Source organism: Natator depressus, chromosome 3, assembly GCF_965152275.1.
Source record: "Natator depressus isolate rNatDep1 chromosome 3, rNatDep2.hap1, whole genome shotgun sequence".
NCBI classification, from domain to species: Eukaryota; Metazoa; Chordata; order Testudines; family Cheloniidae; genus Natator; species Natator depressus.
In genome coordinates this window covers 101138511-101164094 of record NC_134236.1, presented here as the reverse complement: position 1 = coordinate 101164094, position 25584 = coordinate 101138511, and the positions used below count along the sequence as shown (strand labels likewise).

General features: G+C 41.1%; 1 protein-coding gene across 1 annotated transcript in view; it reads right to left on the bottom strand.

Moving 5' to 3' along the window:
• The window catches only part of ENPP1 (ectonucleotide pyrophosphatase/phosphodiesterase 1), a 77017-nt gene that overhangs the window by 12970 nt on the left and 38463 nt on the right, over positions 1-25584 (bottom strand). Inside the window, exons 7-17 of the mRNA XM_074948444.1 lie at positions 20618-20697; positions 18780-18899; positions 16916-17025; positions 13961-14026; positions 12541-12613; positions 10356-10464; positions 8472-8603; positions 7547-7578; positions 5099-5226; positions 3222-3291; positions 516-603 (exon numbers count right to left, since the gene is read on the bottom strand). Coding sequence (XP_074804545.1) covers positions 516-603; positions 3222-3291; positions 5099-5226; positions 7547-7578; positions 8472-8603; positions 10356-10464; positions 12541-12613; positions 13961-14026; positions 16916-17025; positions 18780-18899; positions 20618-20697 — 1008 coding nt within the window. The remainder of the gene's footprint in view (positions 1-515; positions 604-3221; positions 3292-5098; positions 5227-7546; positions 7579-8471; positions 8604-10355; positions 10465-12540; positions 12614-13960; positions 14027-16915; positions 17026-18779; positions 18900-20617; positions 20698-25584) is intronic.

Genomic DNA, 25584 nt, shown 5'->3' with positions numbered 1-25584 from the left:
ACAGAGAAAAGTAAAAGGGAAGAAGAGACAACATAATATGAGGGGAGAGCAAAGGAGCCAACGAGGCATTCAGTTTTCAGAAAGAGATCTTAGGTTGATGTTGCTGTTGCAATAAATGGTAATGTTACAGGAAATAAAGTGACAAGGGTCCTGAATAAATTGTATGAGGATGTGCTGTCAGTGAGCACACAGGCACGCAAGGAAAGCAGGAAACACATAAATCAAGTAATCTAGACAGGCTACTTTTTGGCAGGGGCAAGACGGATTAGTTTAATTCTTTTATGTCAAAAGTCAAATTGTTCCAATCAGACAGTTCATATTAATCTTTTACTCTAGGGGTCTGATTTTTCTCAGGAATAAACATGGCTTCAAATTTATGAAATGCATTAGGCTCTAAAGGAGAAGCTTCATCAGAGATTTAAGCACGTGTTTATTAAGATTTTTATTTTTATGCCCAAAAGGTTTTCACAGGCTTATGAGGTTAAAAAAAAAAAAAAAAGATTGCTTATTCTTACCACATATCAAATTATAGATTTCAATATTTTCAAATGGGTCAACTTGAGTCTTGAACTTGAATCCAGGTCCAAAGCCAATAAAGAGAGCCTACAGTTTAAACAAAACTCCAATTTACTTTTGTCTTTAAGGAACATTACAGTAAAAAAGTGTACATATTATTACATTAAAATGTAAATGGATAAAAGTGGTTTCAGTTTATCACCGCATCTTTGACGATAAACATATACAGTGTGCCACGGACTGAACTAGGTGCAGATTTCTTTCTTTCTTATTCTTTTTTTTTTTTTAAAGATAGATATATATTTTCACATGACAACATAGGGCTAATCATGGAAGAAATTTGAAGAGGTAGAAGAAGCATTTCCAGAAGATGGGAGAGGTGGACAGTTTGATTCACAGCTGGCTTTAAAAGTTATCTTCAGCAAATGTAAACCTTGTGATGTATGAAAGTCCTGCTCTCTTCCCTCCTTTTGAGCAAATTATTTCGGCTTCCATATGCTTACTTAAATAAAATCACTTAAAAGGAACTTAGTATAACGGTTGTCCCAACATGACTGGCATACGTCACCTGAACAGCTTCTTTGCAAGACTTTAGTCTGAGGCACTCATTGGTTTTCCCTTTCTGGATGAAAACTGCACACCCAGTAGATCACACCTATTTTTCCAGAAGCGATATAATACTGTTTCCCTTCTATATCACCTTCCTTGGCAAGATCTAAAAGCTCTTTGCAAACAATGATCACAATCTCAGATTCAGTCACTTTCTCAAGGTCACACAAGCTTGGTGGCAGAGCTGAGAAAAGACCCCAGGTGTAGCTTTCAGTCCCTTTGAATTAACCATAAAACAATCCTTCCTCTTGGGGGAAGGGAGGGTTGGAAAGGCTAATTGGCTAGATTAGGTGAATAATACAAATATGGGGTAAAGTCAATTACATGTGTTTAACTATGACTTTTAAGACTGTTTGATCTCAACAATACATAATTGTTGAAGACATGTACAGGTTTCTGTAGTAAGAGTCAAATTTCCATTGTATTTACTAACTCCAGCTCTATAGAAGGAGCACATAAATGAACAGCAATATTCATACATTCCAAGGCAGAAGGGACAATTGTGATCATCTAGTCTGACCTCCTGTATAACACTGGCCATAGAACTTCCTCAAGTAATTCCTAGAGCATAGCTTTTAGAAAAATAGCTGATCTTGATTTAAAAATTGTCTGTGATGGAGAATTCACCACAAACCCTGACACAATGTTCCAGTGGTTAATTACTTTCACCATTACATATTTACACCTTGTTTTCCATCTGAATTTGTCTAGCTTCAAGTTACAAATAAATATTTCAATTATTAAATATTTCTTTCCCATACTTATAAACTAATGAAGTCACCCATTAACCTTCTCTTCACTATAGGACATGTTTTCTAATCCTCTAATCATTCTCTGAACCCTCTCCAATTTATCATCAACATCCTTCTTGAACTGTAGGCACCAGAACTGGACACAGTATTCCAGCAGTGGTCACACCAGTGCCAAACATTGATGTAAAATAACCTGTCTATTTCTATTCAAGAGACCTGGTTATACATTCAAGAATTGCATTAGCTCTTTTGGCCACAACATCGGGAGCTCATGTTCAACTGATTATCTATTACGATCCCCAAATCTTTTTCAGAATCACTGCTCCCAGAATAGAGCCCCTATCATTTGAGAATGGTCTACATTCTTTGTACCTAGCTGTATTAAAATGTATATTGTTTGCTTGTGCCAAGTTTACACCAAGTAAACCAGATTGCTCTATATTAGTGACCTGTCCTCTTCATTATTTACCGTTCCCCTAATATTTGTGTCATCTGCAAACTTTATCCTTGATTAATTTTATTCTCAGCATCTTGATTTTGTGCTGAGTGCTCATATCTTTCATCGTTTTACCCTCCCCTTTTGTTATAAGTTTAATGCCCTCCTGACTACTCTAAGCTACCAGCTGACCTTGATGAGTCTTCACCAACTTGGCCCTCCAGCCAAGACACAAAGTCCAAATAATACCCCAGATGGGGTTCAAAGAGTCCAATAACTATATAGCATATTTGCCCTTGCTAGAGTCATCAGTCCTAGCTCTGGGCCCTTTATTTGGGCTCCCAAATAAGACCTGTCCCCTTCTTGGGGTTTATAACACTTCACCTATGGCTAGTAGGGGAATTCTGGGTTCCAACCCAGGGACCCTATAAACTGCAACCACATACTGTACTATTTACTCTAATCCATAGTTGCTACTTCCCCGGGCCTCTTCCTACCAGGCCCTTTATCTCTATCCTTATCTCAGGGCCAACATCCACAGGTTTTCTAGCTCCATCCCCCTTCTTCACTCCTCTCATCCCAGCCAGGAACTGACCCGCTAAGGCCCTATAGATCCTTTTCTCTCAGTCTGCTGGGCTCAGATTGGCTATGGATTCCAAGATGGCTGCTCCATTGAGGCCTCTCTAAGCAGGCAAAAACCACCCATCTTTGCTTCTCTTTTTCTCCCACCTCACTGCTTCCTGGGGCAGGGTATAGCAGAACAGCATGGCCTGCAGCCCAGGGCCCTGGTATACCCCGTCACAGGGTGTGTCCTGAATTAAACAAACATATGCATGAAAATCATCCTTTGCAAGCTGTGAATAAGGTAAATTACGCTATCATAAGCGTTACCATCTTCTGAATCTTACCTGCATACTCATGAAGCGATTGTCTGAGCCATGGAATCCACCACTGCAATATTTGACTTCAGATGGTTTCCTATTTAAAAGAAGTCACAGGGTATGTAACCAATAATACTTACTTTACAAAATGTATTTATGTAAAAATATATTCAGTAGGTTTGTCTGCATATAAAAGGGGACATTAACTAAAGAGAAATCTATACCCCAGGGGCCTACAGAGTCTGTAAGCTCTGGAGGAGTAAAACCTTTAAATTTTGAAGAATAGAGGCTGCCATCTCCAGTTATAATCTCTGCAAGTCATGGGCAGCACCAGCCTCTTCCCAGTGGGTGGGCTGAGGTGGGCTACACAGAAGATAGGGGGTGGCTGTGCCCTCCCTTGCCATGAGGCCCCACCCCTCTCCTTAGTCTTGCCCCCTGCTCCTCCTCAGTTAAGTGCCAGCCCCGCCTCTTCCCCCGAGGCCCTGACCCAGTCGGAGGCTGAAAGCCAGAGCTGGGCAGCGTGGGGTGGCTGCTGCACTGGCTGGTGCCATGGTGCGGGGAGCCACGGAGCTCCCCCGTCTACTCCTGCTGCTACTCAGGACCCTGGGGCTGCGGCTGCTCCTCAGCTCCCCACCACGCTTCGATGCTCGCAGCCTATGTGGGGGGACCTGCCTCTGGGGCCGGCAGAGTCTTCTGGGAGCAGTGACTGCAAGGGGTTGTGCCCAGGAGCGTGGCTGTAGCAGGTCAGTCCAGGCCACTGTGGGGAGTCCCAGATCCTCCACCTGTCCTGGGAAGCATTCCCTGGTGGGCGGGGACACATGCCAGCGGCTGCTCTCAGGCATCCTAGCACCCCGCCCGGGCTTACTTCTGTGCGGCTGCTGGCGGCTGCGCTGCCTTCAGAGGTGGGTGGCCAGAAAGTGGCAACTGCCGCTGGCCAGGTGCCCAGCTCTGAAGGCAGTTTTTGCTGCCAGCAGCAACAGAGAAGTAAGTGTCATGGGTAAGTGTTGGTTTCATGATTTGATTCCGATTGTGTTCATGCAATAATTTGATCAGTTGTTTATCTCAATCTATATTCTTGTTGATTTATTGATTCCAATTATACTATTGTTAATTCCTTGATTAATTCCTGTGATCTCCATTGTAACCTCAGTTCAATTATTTTACTGTTTAGTGTTTTAGGGAATTTAGTAAAATTAGTTAGCTTTACATTTGCTTGTTTATTTTAAAAGTCGTAAAACATACACCAGACAGGTTCTCTCATCAAATGTCAACTTGCTATATATGGACCACTGTCCCACTCCTAAATTAAACCCTTATTAACACTACACAATATACACTACTATTCTAGCAATGGAAAATGTATAGGTCAGAAGAAACAATGCAATTTCTGACAGTGAAATAAGAAAAACCAAGACATAATGGGGGATGGCTCAGGAAATTTCACCTCTCGGTCCCCAGCGAAGTTTCTGCCTGGGCTGCTAGTAGCTAGAAGTACAACAGGGTTGTTCAATAGCTTGTGAGAAGTGAGTTGAGTCACTGCAGTTCACAGGTGGACACTGATTCAGCAAAGCACTTATATGCTTAACTTTAAGCACATGCTTTGGGAATTAAGCAGGTACTTAAGTGCTTTCCAGAAATGGGTTCTTAATTGACAAGTGTCCACATCACAAAACCCACCAACACCTTAGGCATATTTAGCAAGGAGAAATTCATATAGACTAAGGTGATCCCACAAAGTCAGGGACAAGGGCAGTGTAGGAAAAAGCTTACTTTGTGCTACACCTATTCTGTGGATAAACGGAGACCTCAGTCTCCAATGGCTGTCAATTTTTCTCCTCCAAAGCAAAAGAACAAGTCAAGAAACTCTTTACTGTACAATCAAGTACTGATGAATGGTAACTTACCGAGCGAGTTGCCACTGGGGGTCTAAGTAAAAATGTACTTGTTCAATTCGGTCGTTGCTGACGTAGTGAAAACGCTTGGGTAAGAACTCTTTCATAAATGCTTTGAAATGCTGATCTGGGTCTATGCACTGAAATTTTTAAATTAAGATATACATTTAATAATGTGTGAAAAAACTAGTCATGACCATCATGCATAAATTCTTATGAACATCAGAAACTAAGTGCTTAATAGTGCTTTAAACGACAAAGGGTCTTGTTCAACTCCTGTTAAAGTCAATGGGAGTCTTTCCATCACCCTCAAAGACCTATTGGATGGTGCATAAATATCAGTTACTTACATTTGAGAATCGGTCAATCTGTATTTTAACACTTATATTTAAGGGATGCGGTCAACTAATTTTTTTTAATTATCTAATTTTTTGCTCCTTTTTCTGATAAGGTTCTGATCACACTGGACTTAAGAACACTGGCTGGTATTAAGACCTTTATTAATTGAGGTCTCTCTTAGGTAAGAGACATCACATGAACAGGATGTCAAAGTCTAGTGGTGTTGAATTGTCCAGTTTGAGAATGCTGCAACACTCTATTATGGAAAATCAGACACATACAAAGGTTTTAATATATTGGTCACCCATGGATATTTAATATTCTCACCCACCAACATTCCCTTTTCCTTTATGTAATCCCTACTTGGAGTTTGCCAGCTCCTGGAATACTAGACTGAGCCACTTAGGGGGTCCTACCCTACAAACTACAACAAGAATAGCTACCAGAGCCTGCCGACACCATTTCCGACCACGCTTGGAGTCAGAGGTGGGAACAGAAGGGGCTAGAAAATCCTGATGAGGCCAATAAGGAGGTTTCTGCATGGGGTGATCTGGACAGTGAGTCTGATGCAATGTCAGCTGAGAGAGGAGTTAAAAATAGAAAAGTCTAATGAATGACAAACAAAACTTAAGTCATGTATCAGCCAAAAGTGAGTCACTGAGGTCACAATGTAGAAATGTAGAGCTGGAAGGGAATTCAAAGGGTCATAAACTTTGGCCCCCTCCACTGAGGCAGACCCAAGTAAACCTAGATCATCCCTGACAAATGTTTCTCCAACCTGTTCTTAAAAGCCTCCAGGGTTTCACAACCTCCCTTGGAAGCTTATTCCAGTCCCTAACTATCCTTATATTTAGAAACCTTTCCCTAATATCTACCCAAAAATCACCTTTTGCTGCAGATTAAACCCATTACTTCTTGTCCTACCTTCAGTGGACATGGAGAACAATGGATCAGCATCCTCTTTAGAAGGGCCCTTAACATATTTGAAGACTGTTACCAGGTCCCCCTTCAGTTTTCTTTTCTCAAGACTAGACATGCCCAGTTTTTTTAACCTTCCTCATAGGTCAGGTTTTTGAAACCTTTTTATCATGTTTGTTGCTCTCCTCTGGAATATCTTCAATTTGTCCACATCTTTCCTGAAGTGTGGCACCAAGAATTAGACACAGTACCCCAGCTGAGGCCTCACCATTGCTGAGTAGAGCAGGACCATTACATCCCATGTCTTACATACACCATTACCATTAATGCATCTCAGAATCATATTTTCCTTTTTCCTCAACCGCATAACATTGTTGACTATTATAACCCCCAAATCCTTTTCAGCAGTACTACCACCTAGCCAGTTATTCCCTATTTTGTAGTTGTGCATTTGATTTTTTCTTCAAGTGTAATACTTCGCACTTGTCTTTAATGAATTTAATCTTGTTGATTTCAATTCTCTAATTTGTCAAGGTCATTCTGAAGTCTAATCCTACCCTCCAATTTGCTTGTGACCCTTCCCAGCTTGGTGTCATCCACTAATTTTATAAGAATACTCTCCACTCCATTTTCCAAGTCATTAGTGAAAATATTGACTATTGAGTAGTACTGGACCTAGGACTGACCTCTGTGGCATCCCACTAGATATGCCCTCCCACTTTCATAGCAAACCACTGCTTCTCTTTGAGTACAGTTTTTCAACCAGTTGTGCACACACCTTGTTGTAATTTAATCTAGACCACATTTCCCTAGTTTGCTTATGAGAATGTCAGGTGGGACTGTATCAAAAGCCTTACTGAAATCAAGACACATCATGGCTACTCTTTTCCCCCTACCCACTAGACCCCCGTCAAAGAAGGAAATTAGGTAGGTTTGGCATGATTTGTTCCTGACAAATCCTGCTGGCTATTTCTTATAACCCTTATTACTATAACCCTTGTCCACTTTTCTCCCTGTTGTTTCTCTACCTGTCATTGTGTCATATCTAGACTTGGGTAGTAACCTGTTTGGGGCAGCAACCTGTTTGGGGCAGCGTCCTTCTCTTTTTATATGTTATGTAAGGAACCTAGCATACTGCTGCTGTAAAATAATAAATGTCAAAATGAATCAAGAAGCATGAGCGACATTAAAGACTACACTTACTGTAAGTTGTCTGGTAATGTGCTGGTAATCAACTGGAAGAGTCAGATGTAAAAATTAGTCACCTAAAGTTTAAACAAAAAGATGCAAAATAAAAGGCGTCCAACTATGAAATGTTGATTCAATACCATATAAAGCAGTCATCTAGGTTAAAAATAAATTTCTAAATGTAATCAACTTGTTTTTCCTGCATGAAAACCAAGCAACCAATAGTAAAAACAAAATCAGTAAGAAAATCTTCAAGCTATACTTTTTAACGAGCCTTTTTAGGAGAGGTTTCCCTTCACATTTTCTTCTCTCCAGTCACTTTGGTTATTTACTTGTAATGTTCAGATATTTATAGTTTAAATGGTGTTGACAAAAATGGATGTTGCCAACTAGAATCTGACATTCCAGATTTTATTGCAATGTGCACATAACAAGCAGTAACTGTTCTGCTAGTCTAATAACTTGGAGCTTTCTTGATATAACTTAACCTTCGTACAGTGTTTATAAACATGTTTCTAATAAACTTCCAAGGAAAAATCCCACCAAAAGAAACAAAATAAATTTAATCCAGCAACCTTCCTTCATAGAGCTTAAGGCCAGAAGGGACTAAGTTATCTAGTTTCACCTCCTGTATATCACAGGTCATTAAATTTCTCCTAGTTACCCCTGTACTGAATCCAATAACCTGTGTTTGGCTAAACCATATAGAGATTAAGGGCCCCAGCTACACATGTAAGTGAACCATGTTTTTAAATGCCTTTAAGAGCAGAAGATTTATGCTTCTAGGTCATAACAGTTTCCCCAACCCTTATGGTTCATTTCTCCGTAAATTTGTACTGAATCTGAGGAATATCAGTATATTCTGTACATATTAATCCTCACTTAATTTTAAAAAGTTTAGAAATAGATAATCAAGTAACACAAATTAGCAACTACATACAAGAGAAATACTCATCTGGAACGTTTTGGGGTCTTAAGCGAGCTGCAGGGCCAGGAATTATTGTGATATCTTGAACATTCTCCATATATGTGCTCAGATATGCTGTTTTACTACAGCTAGCTGTTTCCATGCCTGCAAAACGGAAAAAATGTTATTTTTAAAAGAGGTAGTACAAATCTGCAGTACTCCTGATAACAGAATATATAGCTGTTTTGTACAAAGGGGAAATGTAGCTTTCCTGGTTAAATTATCACCAAGCACAATATAATCTGAACAGCAGAAAGGAACTGTAAACTCATCCCGTACATAAACATCTACCCTTTCAGCAGCCCAGTAACACTCCCTCATGACAGTTCTCACAAGAAAACGGAAATAGATTTTCACCACTGAAGGAGAAAAATAAAGGATACTGTGGGAGTTGGACTGGTAGAGTGGATAACGTTTCAATTCTGGACTGTGGTCAGAAATCTAAGTTTTATACACACAGCCCTGCAGTAAATGACAGGTCAAAGAAAGCTAGTGGAAACAACAGGTCATGGCTGTGGCTTTCAGCTTCATTTGTGCAGTGTGTATACGCACACCACAGTGACTACTTAAGAAAAACAAAAACAGGATATTATAATAAATAAAAACTAATTATAGTCTTAAAAATTGAATCTATTGCTTTGAAGTCACTTAAGGTGGAATGGGGGGAAAGAGAGAGCTGGGTGCAGCATGTGAAAAGAAATGAACTATCATTCCCCCCACCAACACTACAAATTAACAATAAAAGGACTGATTCTCAGGTACAATGCGGACCATTTACACCGCTCTGGCACTGTAAAATGTAATTTACACTAAGGCCCACTTACACCAGAGAGCTGTAAAGGGGCTGCGGTGTGTCAGCTCCAGAATATTCTTCTGTACAAAAGCTGACATCTGACTTTAAGCATGTCTACTATGAAAACAAAATGCCACCACCTGCTTCAATGGGTGAGGGAACTTGAGGAGGCCAGTGGTGAAAATGGACAGTCCCAGCAGGGAGAGAGGGAAACGCTTGCTGAAGGACACCAAGTAGCTTCTCCGCATATTTGTCTCTTGCAGCCACTGGCCAGCTGGGAAGGTTGGGGTGCTGACTGGCCAGCATTCCCTAGCTTGCAGGATTTAACCTGGAATGGGGACCATGTGGACCCTCTTTTGGCTCCATTCCATCAGCCCCAGCCTACTCTCCTTAAACTAGGAATGGGAACCCAGACTTACAGAGTCTGTGGTTCCAACTTATTGATCATTCAGGGGTCAGGAAGGAATCTTCTCTCCCATGGGCCAGTTGGCAGAGGACCAGGGAATTTTTCACCTTCCTAGAGGCACCTTCAAACCACAGTGGGTTAGGTAGGAATGTGATTAATACATAACTGAGGTACTTGGGTTGAGTTGTTAATTCATCACAATTTGTGGCAGGTTTCCAGTGCAGTTAAGAGGATAAAATGAATGGTTCCCAGAGGTAAAAATAAATAAATTTAAAAAATGGCATTTTGGTGATGGGCCTTGGGCTCATGGGAATCGAGTGAGACTTTGCGGCCTCTGTGGGCCAAGGTCAGATTTAGTGGCCTTCACACCTTTGGTCCGTGCCCTTCTGCATGCTCTGTTCCTCTTGCAGCAGGGGGGGTGCTAAGACTGATTCCTGGGGGGTAGGCTGAGGAGAGCCTACCCCACACTGAGTTTCTATTGGTAACGAGCCCTGTAACCCCCAAACTGGAACCAATTAAATATCTGGTATAGAAGAGTGTGGGTGATGGGCAGGTACTGTCCCTTCCCTGTGCTAAAGGTTAATAAAAGTTGCAGCCTGCCACTTAATTCCATGCATGTGTCTGTCCTCATTTTGCCACTGTTTACATATCAATTTACCATGATCAGATAGAAGAATAATGTTTAGGCATTTGTGCAAGTTCATTTGTTTGAGACCATCCATCAGCATCCCAACTATGCTGTCCACTCTCTGTAGTGCAAGAATGACCTGCAGAATAGAAATGTGGTGATGTAAAATAGATGTTAAGCATTTAGAAACTAATTCATATATCTGTATTTGGTGAATGTAAAATGTAAGACACAGTGTGGCCCATATTCAAATAAAAGACCTCTTCCTGCAGACTCTATTCACATAAGTATTCCCAGGGGTTTCAGTTGAACTATTCATGTGAATAAGAATTGCATGGTCAGACCCAAGTTTTCCCTTCAGGTTAAGTATGAGCTATTTGTTTAAAAGGAGAAATTCTTACAAAAAAAGATAGTCCAATCAGTTTCATCTTCACATCTATTATACACTTCTGTCATTTGGGTCATTTTAACTGGGAACATAGGAATGGACTAGTGACTTGGGGTCTTAATCATTGGTTGAAAATTTAATTTTAAACCAAAAGAAATGCCATCCTATAGCTTCAATTCTTCACCCTTTTTCATGTTTAGTACTTAGTGACAGTGGACTCTGTGGGACTACTTGCAAGAATAATTTAGATGCATAAGTAATCAATACAAGCAATTAATATTTATAATAAGCTAGTTACATTTGATGGGACTACTTGCATAAGTAATTCTACTCAGTGTGAGTAAGGGTTGCAGAATCATGCTCTTACAGAGCTAGTCAGATGTCTTTACAGTGGTTTCTATTCTTCAAAGTGTTTCTGACAGACGTAACCTACATTTTATTTACTAACCAAAGATAAGAATAACTGAATTTTATATTACCTAAGACGTGGGGAAGGGGAGGAGGGAGACAGAGACACCACTGTCAAGCTCTCATTGGCAGTTAATCAACTAAAGAACTACATTGATCTTTCAGTATTATCACAGAAACAGTGTTCAGTTTGTGAAAGCGCTCCACAAGAGAAATTGAAAGCTTCTTGCTGTTGATGGCTCCAGTGAAATTTGGAAAAGTCAGTTATAGATGTCAAAACTTTTCCTGAGTTCAAGATAGTAGCATTCTCTAATATTCCCAAATCACTGAATAGTTTTTCCCCCTTCCACCTCTTCCTGTTTTTGTAAGTGCATTTACTGAAGGATGTAACATTGACCCGTGGTGGAAAATGAAGGCTTCTCTTTATTTACAGCATAGACAGTGGTAGTATCTGCTTCCCCTATGCCAGTGGTTCTCAACCAGAGGTCCAGGGCCCGTTGCAGGCTGTGAGCATGCTTCAGAGGGTCCGCCAAGCAGGGCCAGCATTAAACTCGCTGGGGCCCAGGGCAGAAAGTCAAAGCCCCACTGCATGGAGCTGAAGCCCAGGGCCCTGAGCTCCACCACCCAGGGCGGAAGCCAAAGCTTGAGCAATGTAGCTTTGTGGTGCACCCTGTGGCATGGTCCCACAGGCAGTTGCCCTGCTTGGTATCCCCTAGTGCCAACTTTGGCTTTTATATGCAGAAAAACAGTTGTTGTGGCACAGGTGGAGCCATGGAGTTTTTACAGCATGTTGGGGGCGGGGCCTCAGAAAGAAATAGGTTGAGAACCCCAGCCCTATGCCAAAGTATGACATGGAAGGAGATATGATTCATATCCACCTAACTGTGGTCTGAGACAGCCAGCAACCATGCCAGTTACAACGTGAACAGCCATCCACAGAAGTGGACTGGGATTAGAGCTGGTTAAAAGGTTTCATTCACCCCACCTCTTCCGACCCACCTTTTTTAAGTGAAAAGTTTTTTCCCCCCCCCTCAACTGATAATGTTCATGAAAACAATTTTTTCTTTCCAAAAATTTCTAGTATTTTGTGTCAAAAGGGAGAACTAGTGTATGATGAGTGGGGGGAAGGGGAGAGGGAGACTAAATATACACCATTTACAACCTCATCTGCATTTGCAATTTTAAATTATAATTAAAGTTAGTACCTAATTTGTTAGCATTGAAAACAGCACATTTATTAAATGCCCTTTTACTAGGTATGTTAGGTCATGTTCACCCTCCCACAAAGTCGTTGTTCTAATAAATACTGCAGATGAGTGCTCCAGTTTATGGCTGTTAAATTAACATGCTTTACAAAGATTCATCACTAACTCAGTACATAGTCTGAAAACAAAACAAAACAAAAAACCACCTACTTACTCCACTGCTGACTGGTCCAAAGTTATGGCCTGAGGAATCTGGTTCTTCTAAATACAGAGTGTAAAAGTGTGGTCTGTATCAAACAGCACCAAAAATGTAATATTTTACATACACATTGAAAAACAGTCTGGAAAAAATTATAATTCAACAATGGATATCAAGTAATAGAAACAACTGTGCATCACTTAGTGAGGAAACATTTTAAAAGAAGAGAAAGGTATAGACAATTTGCTTAGAAACAGGCTTGAAACAACTAATTTGTTGATCATAAATGATCTGGGAAAAGGTGGTAAAATTGGCCAACAATACAAAATTACTCAAGACAGTTAAGTCCAAAGTAGACTGCTGAGAGTTACAGAGGGATCTCAAAACTGGGTGACTAGGCAACAAAATGGCAGATGAAATTCAGTGTTGATAAATGCGAATTAATGCACATGGGAAAACATAATCCCAATTATTTATACAAAAATGATGGGATCTAAATTTGCTGTTACCACACTAGAAAGACCTTGGAGTCATCGTAGACAGATCTCTGAAAACATCCGCACTGTGCAGTGGCAGTCCAAACAGTTAACAGAATGTTCGGAACCATTAGGCAAGGGATAGATAGTAAGACAGAAAATATCACAATGCCACTACATAAATTCATGGTACGCCCACACTTTGAACACTGTGTGCGGTTCTGGTCATCCCCTTTCAAAAAGGATATGTTAGAAATGGGAAAAGTACCAAGAAGGGCACTAAAAATGATTAAGGGTATGGATCAGCTTCCATATGAGGTGAGATTAAAAACACTGGGACTCTTCAGCTTGGAAAAGAGATGACTAAGGGGGGATATGATAGAGGTCTATAAAATCATGACTGATGTGGAGAAAGTGAATAAGGAAGTGTTATTTACCCCCTCACACAACACAATGAAATTAATAAGCAACAGGTTTAAAGCAAATAAAAAGGAACTATTTCTTCACACAATGCACAGTCAATCTATGGAAATCATAGCCAGGGATGTTGTGAAGACAAAAAGTATAACTGGGTTCAGAAAAGAATTAGATCATTAGAATTAGATAGATCCATCAATGGCTATTAGCCAAAATAGTCCAGGATGCAATCCCATAAACCAGGGACTTTCAGATTCTGGGACTGGACGAGAGGGGATGGATCACTTAATAATTGCCCTGTTCTGTTCATTCCCTCAGAAGCATCTGGCATTGGCCACTGTCAGAAAACAGGATTCTGGGCTAGATGAACCATTGGTCTGACCTAGTATGGCCACTCTTATGTTTTTATGAAGTTATTGAAATAATGCACATAGGGTATTAAATATAAACAACATTTACAATGCAATGTATTTATTAATCATTATTATTTCATTATTCTAACACTGTAAACAGAAGCTTTACATTTGAAATTTAATACCTACCTTTCATCTTGAGGTAACTGCAGCCAATGAAGAATAGCTATCACCCTTTCTTCAAATGGGATTGAACTGTATCAGAACAATACAATAGCAACTGTATTTCAAAGAACTGAAAATTATGTTCACATGAGTTACGAAACCTGTCTTCATTTCAAGATCATTGAAATCACTTGGCAACAATAAGGTTGGATATCCATTAAATATATGACAGGTTTCAGAGTAGCAGCCGTGTTAGTCTGTATCCGCAAAAAGAACAGGAGTACTTGTGGCACCTTAGAGACTAACAAATTAGTCTCTAAGGTGCCACAAGTACTCCTGTTCATTAAATATATCTAGATCAATATTTTGGAGTACTACAATGATGGGAAATTTTACAAATAAAAAGCTAAGGGCCTGATCTAAAGCCCACTGAAGTCAACAGGAGTCTCTAGCTTCCATGGGCTTTGGATAAAGCCCTAAATCTTGCTTGCCTTCCTCATACAAGCAGTCCAACTGATTTCACCAGGCATGCTCACATAAGGTGAGAAGGATTTGTTCCATATACTGTATTTTTAACACCATTCTGGTGTTTATAATGTGAGCCCAGTTGCCAAGTTTCTAATGACCACACACGGATAAAATCTGGGATCAAAACTCTGAAGTAGACTGGCAATCATAGATTAGTATACACTCACTAAAAACAGCCTATATGTTACTGAGACAGCACCATTTGTTGCTGATGACAGCTGTAGCTTGAACGACACAATGCAATTCCAAGTGACCCTGTTCAACTAACTGGAGAAAAGTGTAGAATGTCCCACAAGCAACCAACAGTCAGAATCTAAGTGACAAGAAAAATAGGACCTGAGAAGAAGATTGAGGACCTCAGGGAAGATTTTTATATTATTAATGATGATCCTCAAATGCACATACTTTTTCCACTGCAGAGAAATGTTTATTCATAAGACAACAACAGTTGACCATAAAGGCTACTGCCTTACTGTGAAATACCTTGAAAACTTGCAATAAGGTCAATTTGATAGTGAAACGTTTCCCATAACTACCTCATTACATAGAGTTTTTCAACTACATAGACAATATCATGTAAAGATTTTCCCACTTCATGTAAGGGAAGAGCTCAGATTGAGTGATCAGTGTTAGAATGTAGGTATTTGTGAAATATTTGCACCAAGTGTAAATATAAGACAGCAACGCATCACCAGATTCAGATGGCAAATCTTTTGCATACCTCTCCTAAGCATGTTATAGCATAATAGGTTCTTCAGTCAGTTACACAACATGCATAATGGAAAATGCAGGCTCTGGCTAGTGGGATTCTGCTTTTTCACAATGTGCAGGTGTGATGTTATGAGTGTATAGAATATCTCATTGAAAGGTGACAGGGCCAGAAAGAGTTAATTAACTCACAGACTGACCTGACCCATTGCCGAACTTTAGAGACTGGTTAGGAAGATATGTAAATGAATAGAGCTTTGAAATGCAAGCCTGTGTTGTTAGGGATAGAAGAGTAGATGTTTGCTCAGGTCTTGTGATGTAATCAAACCAGTCCTGTCTATGGCTATAGCTTTGATTCAAAGATCAAAAAAGGAATATTAACATATACTTGAGTGAAATAGTATTATTGTCTATGTCTCTTTGAAGGTTGATATAACCTGTATCTGAACTGTTTAATGGATACATTATCCTGTGTAATTGCCATGATGTTTGGAAGAAGGAAAGTTAAGCCTATTGTTTTCTCACGCCAAAAGACTGCAGGAAATGTATGAAAACCTTGGGACACGGATCTTTCTTCATCTCAGATCTGCTTTGGGTTTCAAGAGGGGGAAACCTGAAGCCATAAGGATTGAGATCCCCAGTCACTGACTGGAGTCACCCTGAATATGGACATTGGACTATAACCTATGGACGATTTCTAAAGGACTTTTGGCAACTACAACACATCTCTGTTATGTATCTGAACCTCAAGAATTGAATTCAAGTCTGTCTGTATGTTGACCTTTTAACCAACTCTTTTCTTTTTTCATAAATTTTAGTTTAGTTAATTGACTGTAAGCGTGTATTTTGGGTAAGATCCGAGTTATCATAGAATATCAGGGTTGGAAGGGACCTCAGGAGGTCATCTAGTCCCACCCCCTGCTCAAAGCAGGACCAATCCCCAATTTTTTCCCCAGATCCCTAAATGGCCCCCTCAAGGATTGAGCTCACAACCCTGAGGCCAGTGCTCAAACCACTGAGCTATCCCTGCCCTCCTCCCCCCATCATTTGACCTGGGTCTGGGGCTTGGGATCAGGAGAACCTTTTCTTTTATATGACGAGATAAGATTTTCAGAATTTATCATCACATGTTTGACATGTGTGGCTGGATGGAGGCCTGAGGCTGGGTACTTTAAGGGAACTGCATTATTTGGACTTCTGAGTAACCAGTGAGGTACTATAGAAGCTGTTTTGTGCTGGCTTGGTAAATCTAAGTATTGGAATATCCACCAGCATTTGGTGTTTGTTTGCTCCGTTCTGTTTGCAGTTCACCCTGATTGAGTGACCTCTGCTGGCTCCCACAGGCAGCACCGTCACAGCAGGACTATATTAGTAAGCAGGAAGATATTTATCTTCTGTCATCTATCATTTTGTGAAAGCTGATCCAAACCAGGAAAGGAAGCAGAACAAAGCCTACATATCATTTTCTCTCTCTCACACACACACCCTAATTCAAGGGTAGTCAATGGGCAGACCACGAGCCAAATCCGGACCATCAGATGCTTTTGAACAGACTGCAAAATCTTTTTATTTACTTATTATCATTATCGTTATTATTTTTGTATTATTTTCTCTGGAGTCTAGACCATGACTAGACCGTGACCAAGACATTTGGACCTTGACAAAAAAATAACTGACTACCTCTCCTCTAATTTATTGCTCTACCAAAGGAAAACACACACACACCACATGATGTTTACATACCGATTGTATGTTTTATATAAGTCTGGAAAAGTTCCATTAATTCTCACATCTGATCCAGGCCAGAAGAATGTACCAGCTTTTAGACCTTGATGCATAGCTGTCAGCCAGATCTGTGGGATGAGGACAAGTATAATTATTTAAGGCATGGCTACACTTGCAGATATAGAGCGCAGTGAGTTAAACCACCCTCGGAAAGTGCAGTATGGAAAGCGCTGCAGTGTGTCCACACTGTCAGATTCAAGTGCACTGGCGTGGCCACATTAGCAACTCTTCCAAAGGCCACAGAGAGCAATGCATTGTGGTAACTATCCCAGCATGCAAGTGGCTGCAACATGCTTTTCAGATGGGGTGGGGTGGGGTGGAGTGGAGTGGAGTGTGACAGGGAATGTGTTGTGTGTATGTAGGGGGAGAAAGAGTGGGTTTGTGGGGGCTGAGAGCATGTCAGCATGCTGTCTTTTAAGTTCAGACAGCAGCAGACCTCCATCCCCCTGCCCCTCTCTCTCTCACACACACACACACACACAGCAAGCAACATTCTATACTAATGGTTGCTTTGTCCCAGAGCAGATAAGCAGCCGGCTGTCAGAAACGGAGCTTTGAAAGGGCATGTCTGCATTCCTGCAGCCAGTTCCAAAACAATGACAAGAGTGGCCACTTGACTTAAGGGGATTATGAGATGTTTCCAGAGGCCGATCAGAGTGCAGCAATGCAACACCTCGTTCACACTGACGCTTGGGTGTTCGTTTCAGCCGAGGCGCAGCAAGCGTTATGCTTCTCGTGGAGGTGGATTACCAGGAGCGCTCCAGCTGCAGAGTCCAGGTGCTCTAAGTGCCTTGCCAGTGTGGTCGGGTCGTGAGTTAGGGCGCCCGGGGCTGCTTTAATGCGCTCGAACTCACAAGTGTAGCCATGCCCTTAGTGTTTGTCATAAAGTCCCAGCTCCTGGAGTCCTGTTATTTCATGAGAATTTCCACTTTCATTTTAAAAAACAAGTTCTAGCATTCATGTTTGTGGAGAAAAGCTTGAAAAGGTGACTTGAGAATAGCCTAAAGGTTCAAAACCCAAAAGGCAAATAAGAACCAAAAATGTATTTTTTGAAAAAATCTCATGATTTTTAGCCAAGATCATGATTTTTTGAGGCCTAACATGATTTTTGAATGGTCAGGTTGGCAATAATATGGCAAGTTGGGAGAGGATAAGTGGGAGACCTAGTGAAGGGAAGATGAGTAGCATAGGCTGGAGGGGAGGAAGAAATGGCAAGAGACAGAGGATGGGGAGTGAGAGACCTAAAAGCCAGAGAAATGGAAAAAAGAAAGGCAAAAAACACACACAAACTTTTAGTTTTAGTTCTTTCTAAGGCATTATTTCCAGGCAGAAAAGAGAGGAGGCGGAAGGCTGGGAATCTTTGGGTCACTGCAGCTGGAGCATGGAGAGAGTTAGATGACTTTGAGCTCTGGGTATCCAAGGAGTTGGGACTGTACCAAGATGCCTTTCCCAATTAGCATCTGCAGGGACCTTGGACTAGAACCATTCTACAGAATTATACTTTTTGGAGTGGGGCTGGAGAGGAGGCTGAAAATGAATAATGAAAATGTTCCAAACGGGGGTAATATAAATAAGATCATTAACAAATCCTGCCACCTAATTTTTTCATTATTGCAGTTTACATGTAAGCTATTTCAAAATCTATTTTACAGCTGCAACAATGTAATCATGTAGTTATGCTGAGTGACAGCTTCTTGGCTGCCTTGGAAATGCTCTCTGTAACATTGTTTCTCAGTATCACCATTTTCCTGAGAAATAACTAAACAACATAACCACTCTCTCTTGTGTGACTCATAGCAGTATATTAGTTATTAATACTTACCGGCTGTCCTTGGTACCACTGTGGATTAAACTTCTCTGCATTTTTAAGTGAGAAGGAAGCATTTCTATGGGGGTCGTAGATCTTGTTATCAATTATACCATGGGATTCTGGATACAGCCCCTACAATGAAGATTGTGCCATTGTATAAAAAAGAAAATCCTTTTTTATATAAATCCTTATGTACATGTCACAACAGTGTCACATTTCACTGCTACAAAGATCAAATACATATTGATGCTTCTCAAAAGTAACGCAGCATTTTTCAGACTGTGTGTAAGTGGATGCAAGTCTATTGACTTACAAAGTCTGAATTTGGCTTGACCTCTTCAGGCTGAGTTTACAGCCTACTTGCTATAGTTTTCGCTTATGCTCTTTTAGAGACATTTAGGCAAAACAGAGCCTAAATGGATGGAATAACTTTAGCCTTTCTGACATCTTAAGGGTAGCACAGCTGGTTTGTCACAGAACGGGATGGCCTTCTTGAAGCAGTTGGGCGGATCCCCACCTGTGACTAGATGCCTCCGTAAGATAACAGACCAACAAATAGCTCACTGGTGGGGAGTGGGGAGTGGCAAGAGTAGGGAGGCTCCTCAGGAGACCACGTGACAGGGAAAGGAGCCAGAAGGGTGCTTACTACTCCAGCTAGGTGAAAGGCCAGGCTGGGGATACCTGCTGTGTGCCTGGTTTACCTATTTTGATTGATGTTGAACTGTGTTTGTGATTGAATAAACATATGCCTCAGAAAAAGGAATGGAATAGTGACCGTGGGGAGCTTTATTTACACTATCTGGACAGTTAGTCCCCCAACTTTCATAAGAGTGGGAGAACTGAGGCAGAGGAGGGTCTGATGCCAGGTTAGGGGAAACCCCATTACATGGTGGCAGAGCAAAACTCTCTCTACCAGGCCAACTCTTCAAATTTGGGAGTGTGTGTCTTGAGGGGAGGGGGGCATTAAACAACTTTAAAAAAAAAAATAAGTAGAGATCCAGAGACTGTGCACATAACAGCATCCACTGCCACGCCACCCAAAGAGGCAACAGCACTGATGAGTCAGGAGCAGAGGGCAGTGAGGCTGTGATTCCATCAGTCTTAATTTGAGTTCTAAACTCTTTGACCATCAAGCTCAAGCTGATATACCCTAGAAGGCAGTAAGACACAATCCAGTTTTGGAAGCTTTTTTTTTTTTAAATTGGTTTATTTTCTCCTGTATATATTCAAGATGGGAGAAACCTTAGAGATCAGTTGTTTGTGACACCTTCCACCCTTGGGCTGCCTCTAAACCAGATTTGAATCTCAGCCAGCCTTAGATCTCCTCACACCTTCAAAACTCATGAGATATTCAGATTGCTGGTTCCATTTCAGCCCTCATCTATACCTATATAATGTCACCACTTTCTGTTCCATGGGCAGGGCATAAGGCACATATCTTCCCAAAGAAAAGGAATGAGAAGAACCTAGCTTGCTTCTACTCCACTGGCCAAAACTGTGATTCAGCAAATTATGCCAGATTCATACCAATGCACAAAGTGAAGAAGGATACCAATTTATAATGCCACAGGAATTCCTACACCTGGTATTGGATAGTTTTTATGAATTATCTGGATCAAGTTAATCTAACCAGGCATAAGTAGTCTTTATATAGTGATTGTCACACATTAAGCCAGATCTTAGCAGGAAAAGAAAAGAAGAAAAGTGTGGAATCTACATTTTCATGGTCCTGTGGGAAATCTTAAGTATTGTTCTTGTTGGATTTAATAATCCACAAATCCCGTTTCCCCTGGAATTGATTAAATTCAGAACAATGTATCTTCTAGAGAGAAAAACACAGAAGTTCTTACTGTGACAATGGTGTAGTGATTGGGGAACGTTTTTGTTGGATACACTGGTCTCATGTTGGGAGTGTATGTTCCACATTTTTCTAGGGAGGAAAAATGTAAAGTTACAAAAGTAAAAAAAATTTCACAAGACTCAACTATGTATACATTCAGTTTCAAAAATCACACCCCTGTCGAGTTGCACTCTATAACATTCTAGAATTCATACTTATGTCAGAAATGAACATGTCACATTTGACTTAATAGCTAGTGGTAGAAACACATTCTAGATACTCCTTATGGGGCCAATCTTTGACCACTGAAGTCAGTGGTCACAGAATCAAGCCTTTTAAACAAACAATACCTGGTGCAGATGTATGTAGGAATGATCAAAGAAGTCACGCTGTTCCAGTTAGAACACAGACCCGGCAGCTAGTGAGAGTGCTGTGCAGGGTGAGCACTAGTAATGATTTCAGTCTGGGAGTTCCCAGAAGCAAAGTAGCTTTTGACTGAGGGCTATAAATGCTGTCTTGCCCCAGTTCTCTGAACTGTCATCTGACAAATTGCTATTTACTTTGCTTTCAGTTTATAAACACTCCTTTTTATGGGATGTGTATATCATCATGTTCTCTAGGCATAAGCTCAAACTTATGTTCTTGCCATAGAATTGCAGGTCTCTTAAAAAAAAATAATTATCACTGCCAATATATATTAGAATGAAAAATCATTCATGTTAGGCCAAAATTGTCAAATTTGGCTTCCTAAAGCAAGGTGCCTAAATCTATACACAAGCACCTAAATAGGTGTTCTCCTCTTCTGAAAATTAGGACAATAACCCTCACTAAAGTACAAAAAAAAAAAAATATATCACACACAGACCAAAAGTTTTGTGTTCAGTATAGTATAGTTCAGGGGTGAAAGTAGGTCTAGGGACTTACCGGTACGGGCTGGGCCGGGGCCGGGGCCGGCTCTGGCCCCTGGAAGGGGTGGGGCCTTGGGTGGAAGGGGTGGGGCTGGGAGAGGTCAGAGCCAGCCCTGGCCACCCTGTACTGGCAAGTGCCTCCTTCCCCCTCCCCGAGGTAACAGCGGCAGCTGGGGGCTCTGGCAGCGGTTTAAAGGGCCCTGTGTGGTAGCAGCGGCCGGGGCCCTGTGTGGTAGCAGCGGCCGGGGCCCTGGGCCCTTTATATCGTCCCCGGAGCCCCGCCGCCGCTTCCCCAGGGCTCCAGCAGCAGGACTCTGGGGACGGGGCTCCGGCCGCCACTACCGCTCCAGGCCCTTTAAATTGTCCCTGGAGCCTGCCTCAGTTTGGCTTCTTAAATCCTAACCGTTAAGTGGAATGAACGGAAAGTTTATATCCCTGGGCCCCGGTCCTGCAAATACATATGCATGAGTAGTTCCAATAGTACTATTGACCTGCATAGTTACTCCTGTGTGTAACTATTTGCCAGGTCAGAGGCTATGTGGTACTATTAATTTATTCAGTGTGCTATGAAAATAAGTTAGCAACACATTGATTTACAATATTAAATGACAATAACTTACATACAGCACCTACCATTCCAGCATGTTTCATTACAAACTAAAGGCCAAAATCAAAGACCACTTAAATCAGTAGGATTTTTTCCATTGACATCAATGGCTTTCATCAGGCTTCAAACCTTTGACAAAATCATGGGGAGGAGGAGGCGGCGGCATTGTGCTGTAACAGCAGTAGCTGAAGACTCTCTGCCAGAATTCCTCCAAAGGCCCACGGTTGTGTACACTACATCAGGAGCTCCAAACTTTGAAAGGGTCCATCATGTATTTCCTCTCTCATGCTGGCCCAGCTCTGCTGGTCAGTGCAGAGGTGAGGCCTGTGTACCCCAACCTCACTTTGGGTAAGATAGTGCTATTGCTGGCTCCAGGCTAGCACAGGGCTTGCACCCCCTATCCATACTGTGGCAGTCCCCTGCACAAGGCACGAAGGAGAGGCTAAGGCTCCTTGCGTCATATCCTACCCTCCTTATGCTCCCATGCATTGACAGCCAAAACTGAGCTATATTCCACATACTCGCATGTACATACCATAAATCATTTAACCTGCAAATGAAATGCAGGCACCAATAAGGTAAAAGGTGTCAAACGCTGAACAATATCCCCACCATTTTACATAATAGGATGTGACTTCAGCTGGTCACAACATTTCTAACACAAGGAAGTTTCATCAAAGCCAAATTGTTATCAGTTTTAAGTTTTCATTGGTAAGGCTTCTTAGGTCCAGGGCTCTCTGGTTCAAAGTGACCAGAGAGAGACTAACTCTTGCACTCTCTAGCTTGATGGCATGGCACAGCACTGGCCTGGGATGTGGGAGATCCAACTTCAAGCCTGCTCTGTGTGATTCAGAGTGATCTGGGATGAAAAGCACTGCTCCGAGTCAGGTAGAGCAGGTTCAAACCTGGGTCACCCACATCTCAGGCCAGTACCCATGTCACCTGACTAGAGAATGTGAAAGTTAGTCTCTCTCATCAGGAGTGCCTTAAAAAAAGCTCTGGACCTTAGAAAAAGCTCAGCTTTCAATCAAAAATGGACTTTTTGACATAATTCTATTTCCTTAAAGTGTTTGAAAAATTTTGATTTGGTTCAGTACAAAATGAAAACAAAATTTCAAAACCTTGAAAGTTGCTGTGATATGGAATTGTCATCCTCTGGTCAGCTCTAGTTGTGATGAATATCATAGAACTGGAAGGCACCTTGAGAGGTCATCTAGTCCAGTCCCCTGCACTCATGACAGGACTAATTATCTAGACCATTCCTGACAGGTGTTTCTCTAACCTGCTCTTAAAAAAAAATCTCCAAATGATGAAGATTCCACAACCTCCCTAGGCAATTTATTCCAGTGCTTAACCACCCTGACAGTTAGGAAGTTTTTCCTAATAAATAATTAATTATTTAAATAATAATTTTAAAAAATAATTAATTAAATAAACCTCCCTTTCTGCAATTTAAGCCCATTGCTTTTTGTCCTATCCTCAGAAGTTAAGAAACTATTTTTCTTCCTCCTCCTTGTAACAACCTTTTACATATTTGAAAACTCTTCTCTCAGTCTTCTCTTTTCCAGACTAAACAAACCCTATTTTTTCCAATCTTCCCTCATAGGTCATGTTTTCTAGACCTTTGATCATTTTTGTTGCTCTTCTCTGGACTCTCTCCAATTTGTCCACATCCTTTCTGAAATGTGATGCCCAGAACTGGACACAATACTCCAGTTGAGGCCTAATCAGCATGGAGTAGAGCAGAAGAATTACTTCTCGTGTCTTGCTTACAACACTCCTGCTAATACATCTCAGAATGATGTTCGCCTTTTTCGCAACAGCGTTACACTGTTGACTCATATTTAGCTTGTGATCCACTATGACCCCCAGATCCCTTTCCGCAGTACTCCTTCCTAGGCAGTCATCTCCCATTTTGTATGTGTGCAACTGATTGTTCCTTCCTAAGTGGAGTACTTTGCATTTGTCCTTATTGAATTTCATCCTATGTACTTCAGACCATTTCTCCAGTTTGTCCAGATCATTTTGAATTTTAATCCTATCCTCCAAAGCTCTTGCAACCCCTCCCAGCTTGATATTGTCTGCAAACATTATAAGTGTACTCTGTATGCCGTTATCTAAATCATTGACGAAGATATTGAACAGAACTGGACCCAGAACTGATCCCTGTGAGACCCCACTCATTATAGCCTTCCAGCCTGACTGTGAACCACTGATAACTATGCTCCGGGAACGGTTTTCCAACCAGTTTTGCACCCACCTTCTAGTAGCTCCATCTCAGTTCAATTTCCCTTGTTTATTTATGAAAAGGTCATGCGGGACAGTATCAAAAGCTTTACTAAAATCAAGATATTCCACATCTATCGCTTCCTCCCCCCCAACATCCACAAGGCTTGTCACCCTGTCAAAGAAAGGTATCAGGTTGGTTTGACATGACTTGTTTTTGACAAATCCATGTTGATGGTTACTTATCACATTATTATCTTCTAGATGTTTGCAAACTGATTGCTTAATTATTTGCTCCATTATCTTTCCGGGTACTGAAGTTAAGCTGACTGGTCTGTAATTCCCTGGGTTGTTCTTATTTCCCTTTTTATAGATGGGCACTATATTTACCCTTTTCCAGTCTTCTGGAATCTCTTCCATCTTCCAGGACTTCTCAAAGACAATCGCTAATGGCTCAGATATCGCCTCAGTCAGCTTCTTGAGTATTCTAGGATGCATTTAATCAGGCCCTTGTGACTTGAAGACACCTAATTTGTCCAAGTAACTTTTAACTTGTTCTTTTCCTATTTTAGCCTCTTCTGATCCTACCTCATTTTCACTGGCATTCACTACGTTAGACGTCCAATCACCACCAACCTTCTTGGTGAAAACCAAAACAAAGAAGTCATGAAGCACCTTCCACATTTCCTGTTATTATTTGTCCCCCTTCATTGAGTAATGGGCCTACACTGTCTTTGGTCTTCCTCTTGCTTCTAATGTATTTGTACAATGTTTTCTTGTTACCCTTTATGTCTCTAGCTAGTTTGATCTCGTTTCATGCCTTGGCCTTTCTAATTTTGTCTGTACATACTTGTGTTATTTGTTTATATTCATCCTTTGTAATTTGACATAGTAGTTTTCACTTTTTGTAGGACTCTTTTTTGATTTTTAGATCATTGAAGATCTAACTCCTGCTTAAGACAGGGTGTTTCTTGCCATACTTCCTATCTTTCCTACGCAGTGGGATAGTTTGCTCTTGTGCCCTTAATAATGTCTCTTTGAAAAACTGTCAACTGTCTTCTATTGTTTTTCCCCCCTTAGACTTGCTTCCCATGGGACCTTACCTACCAACTCCCTGAGTTTGCTAAAGTCTGCCTTCTTGAAATCCATTGTCTTTATTTTGATGTTCTCCCTCCTACCATTCCTTAGAATCATGAACTCTATCATTTCATGATCACTTTCACCCAAGCTGCTTTC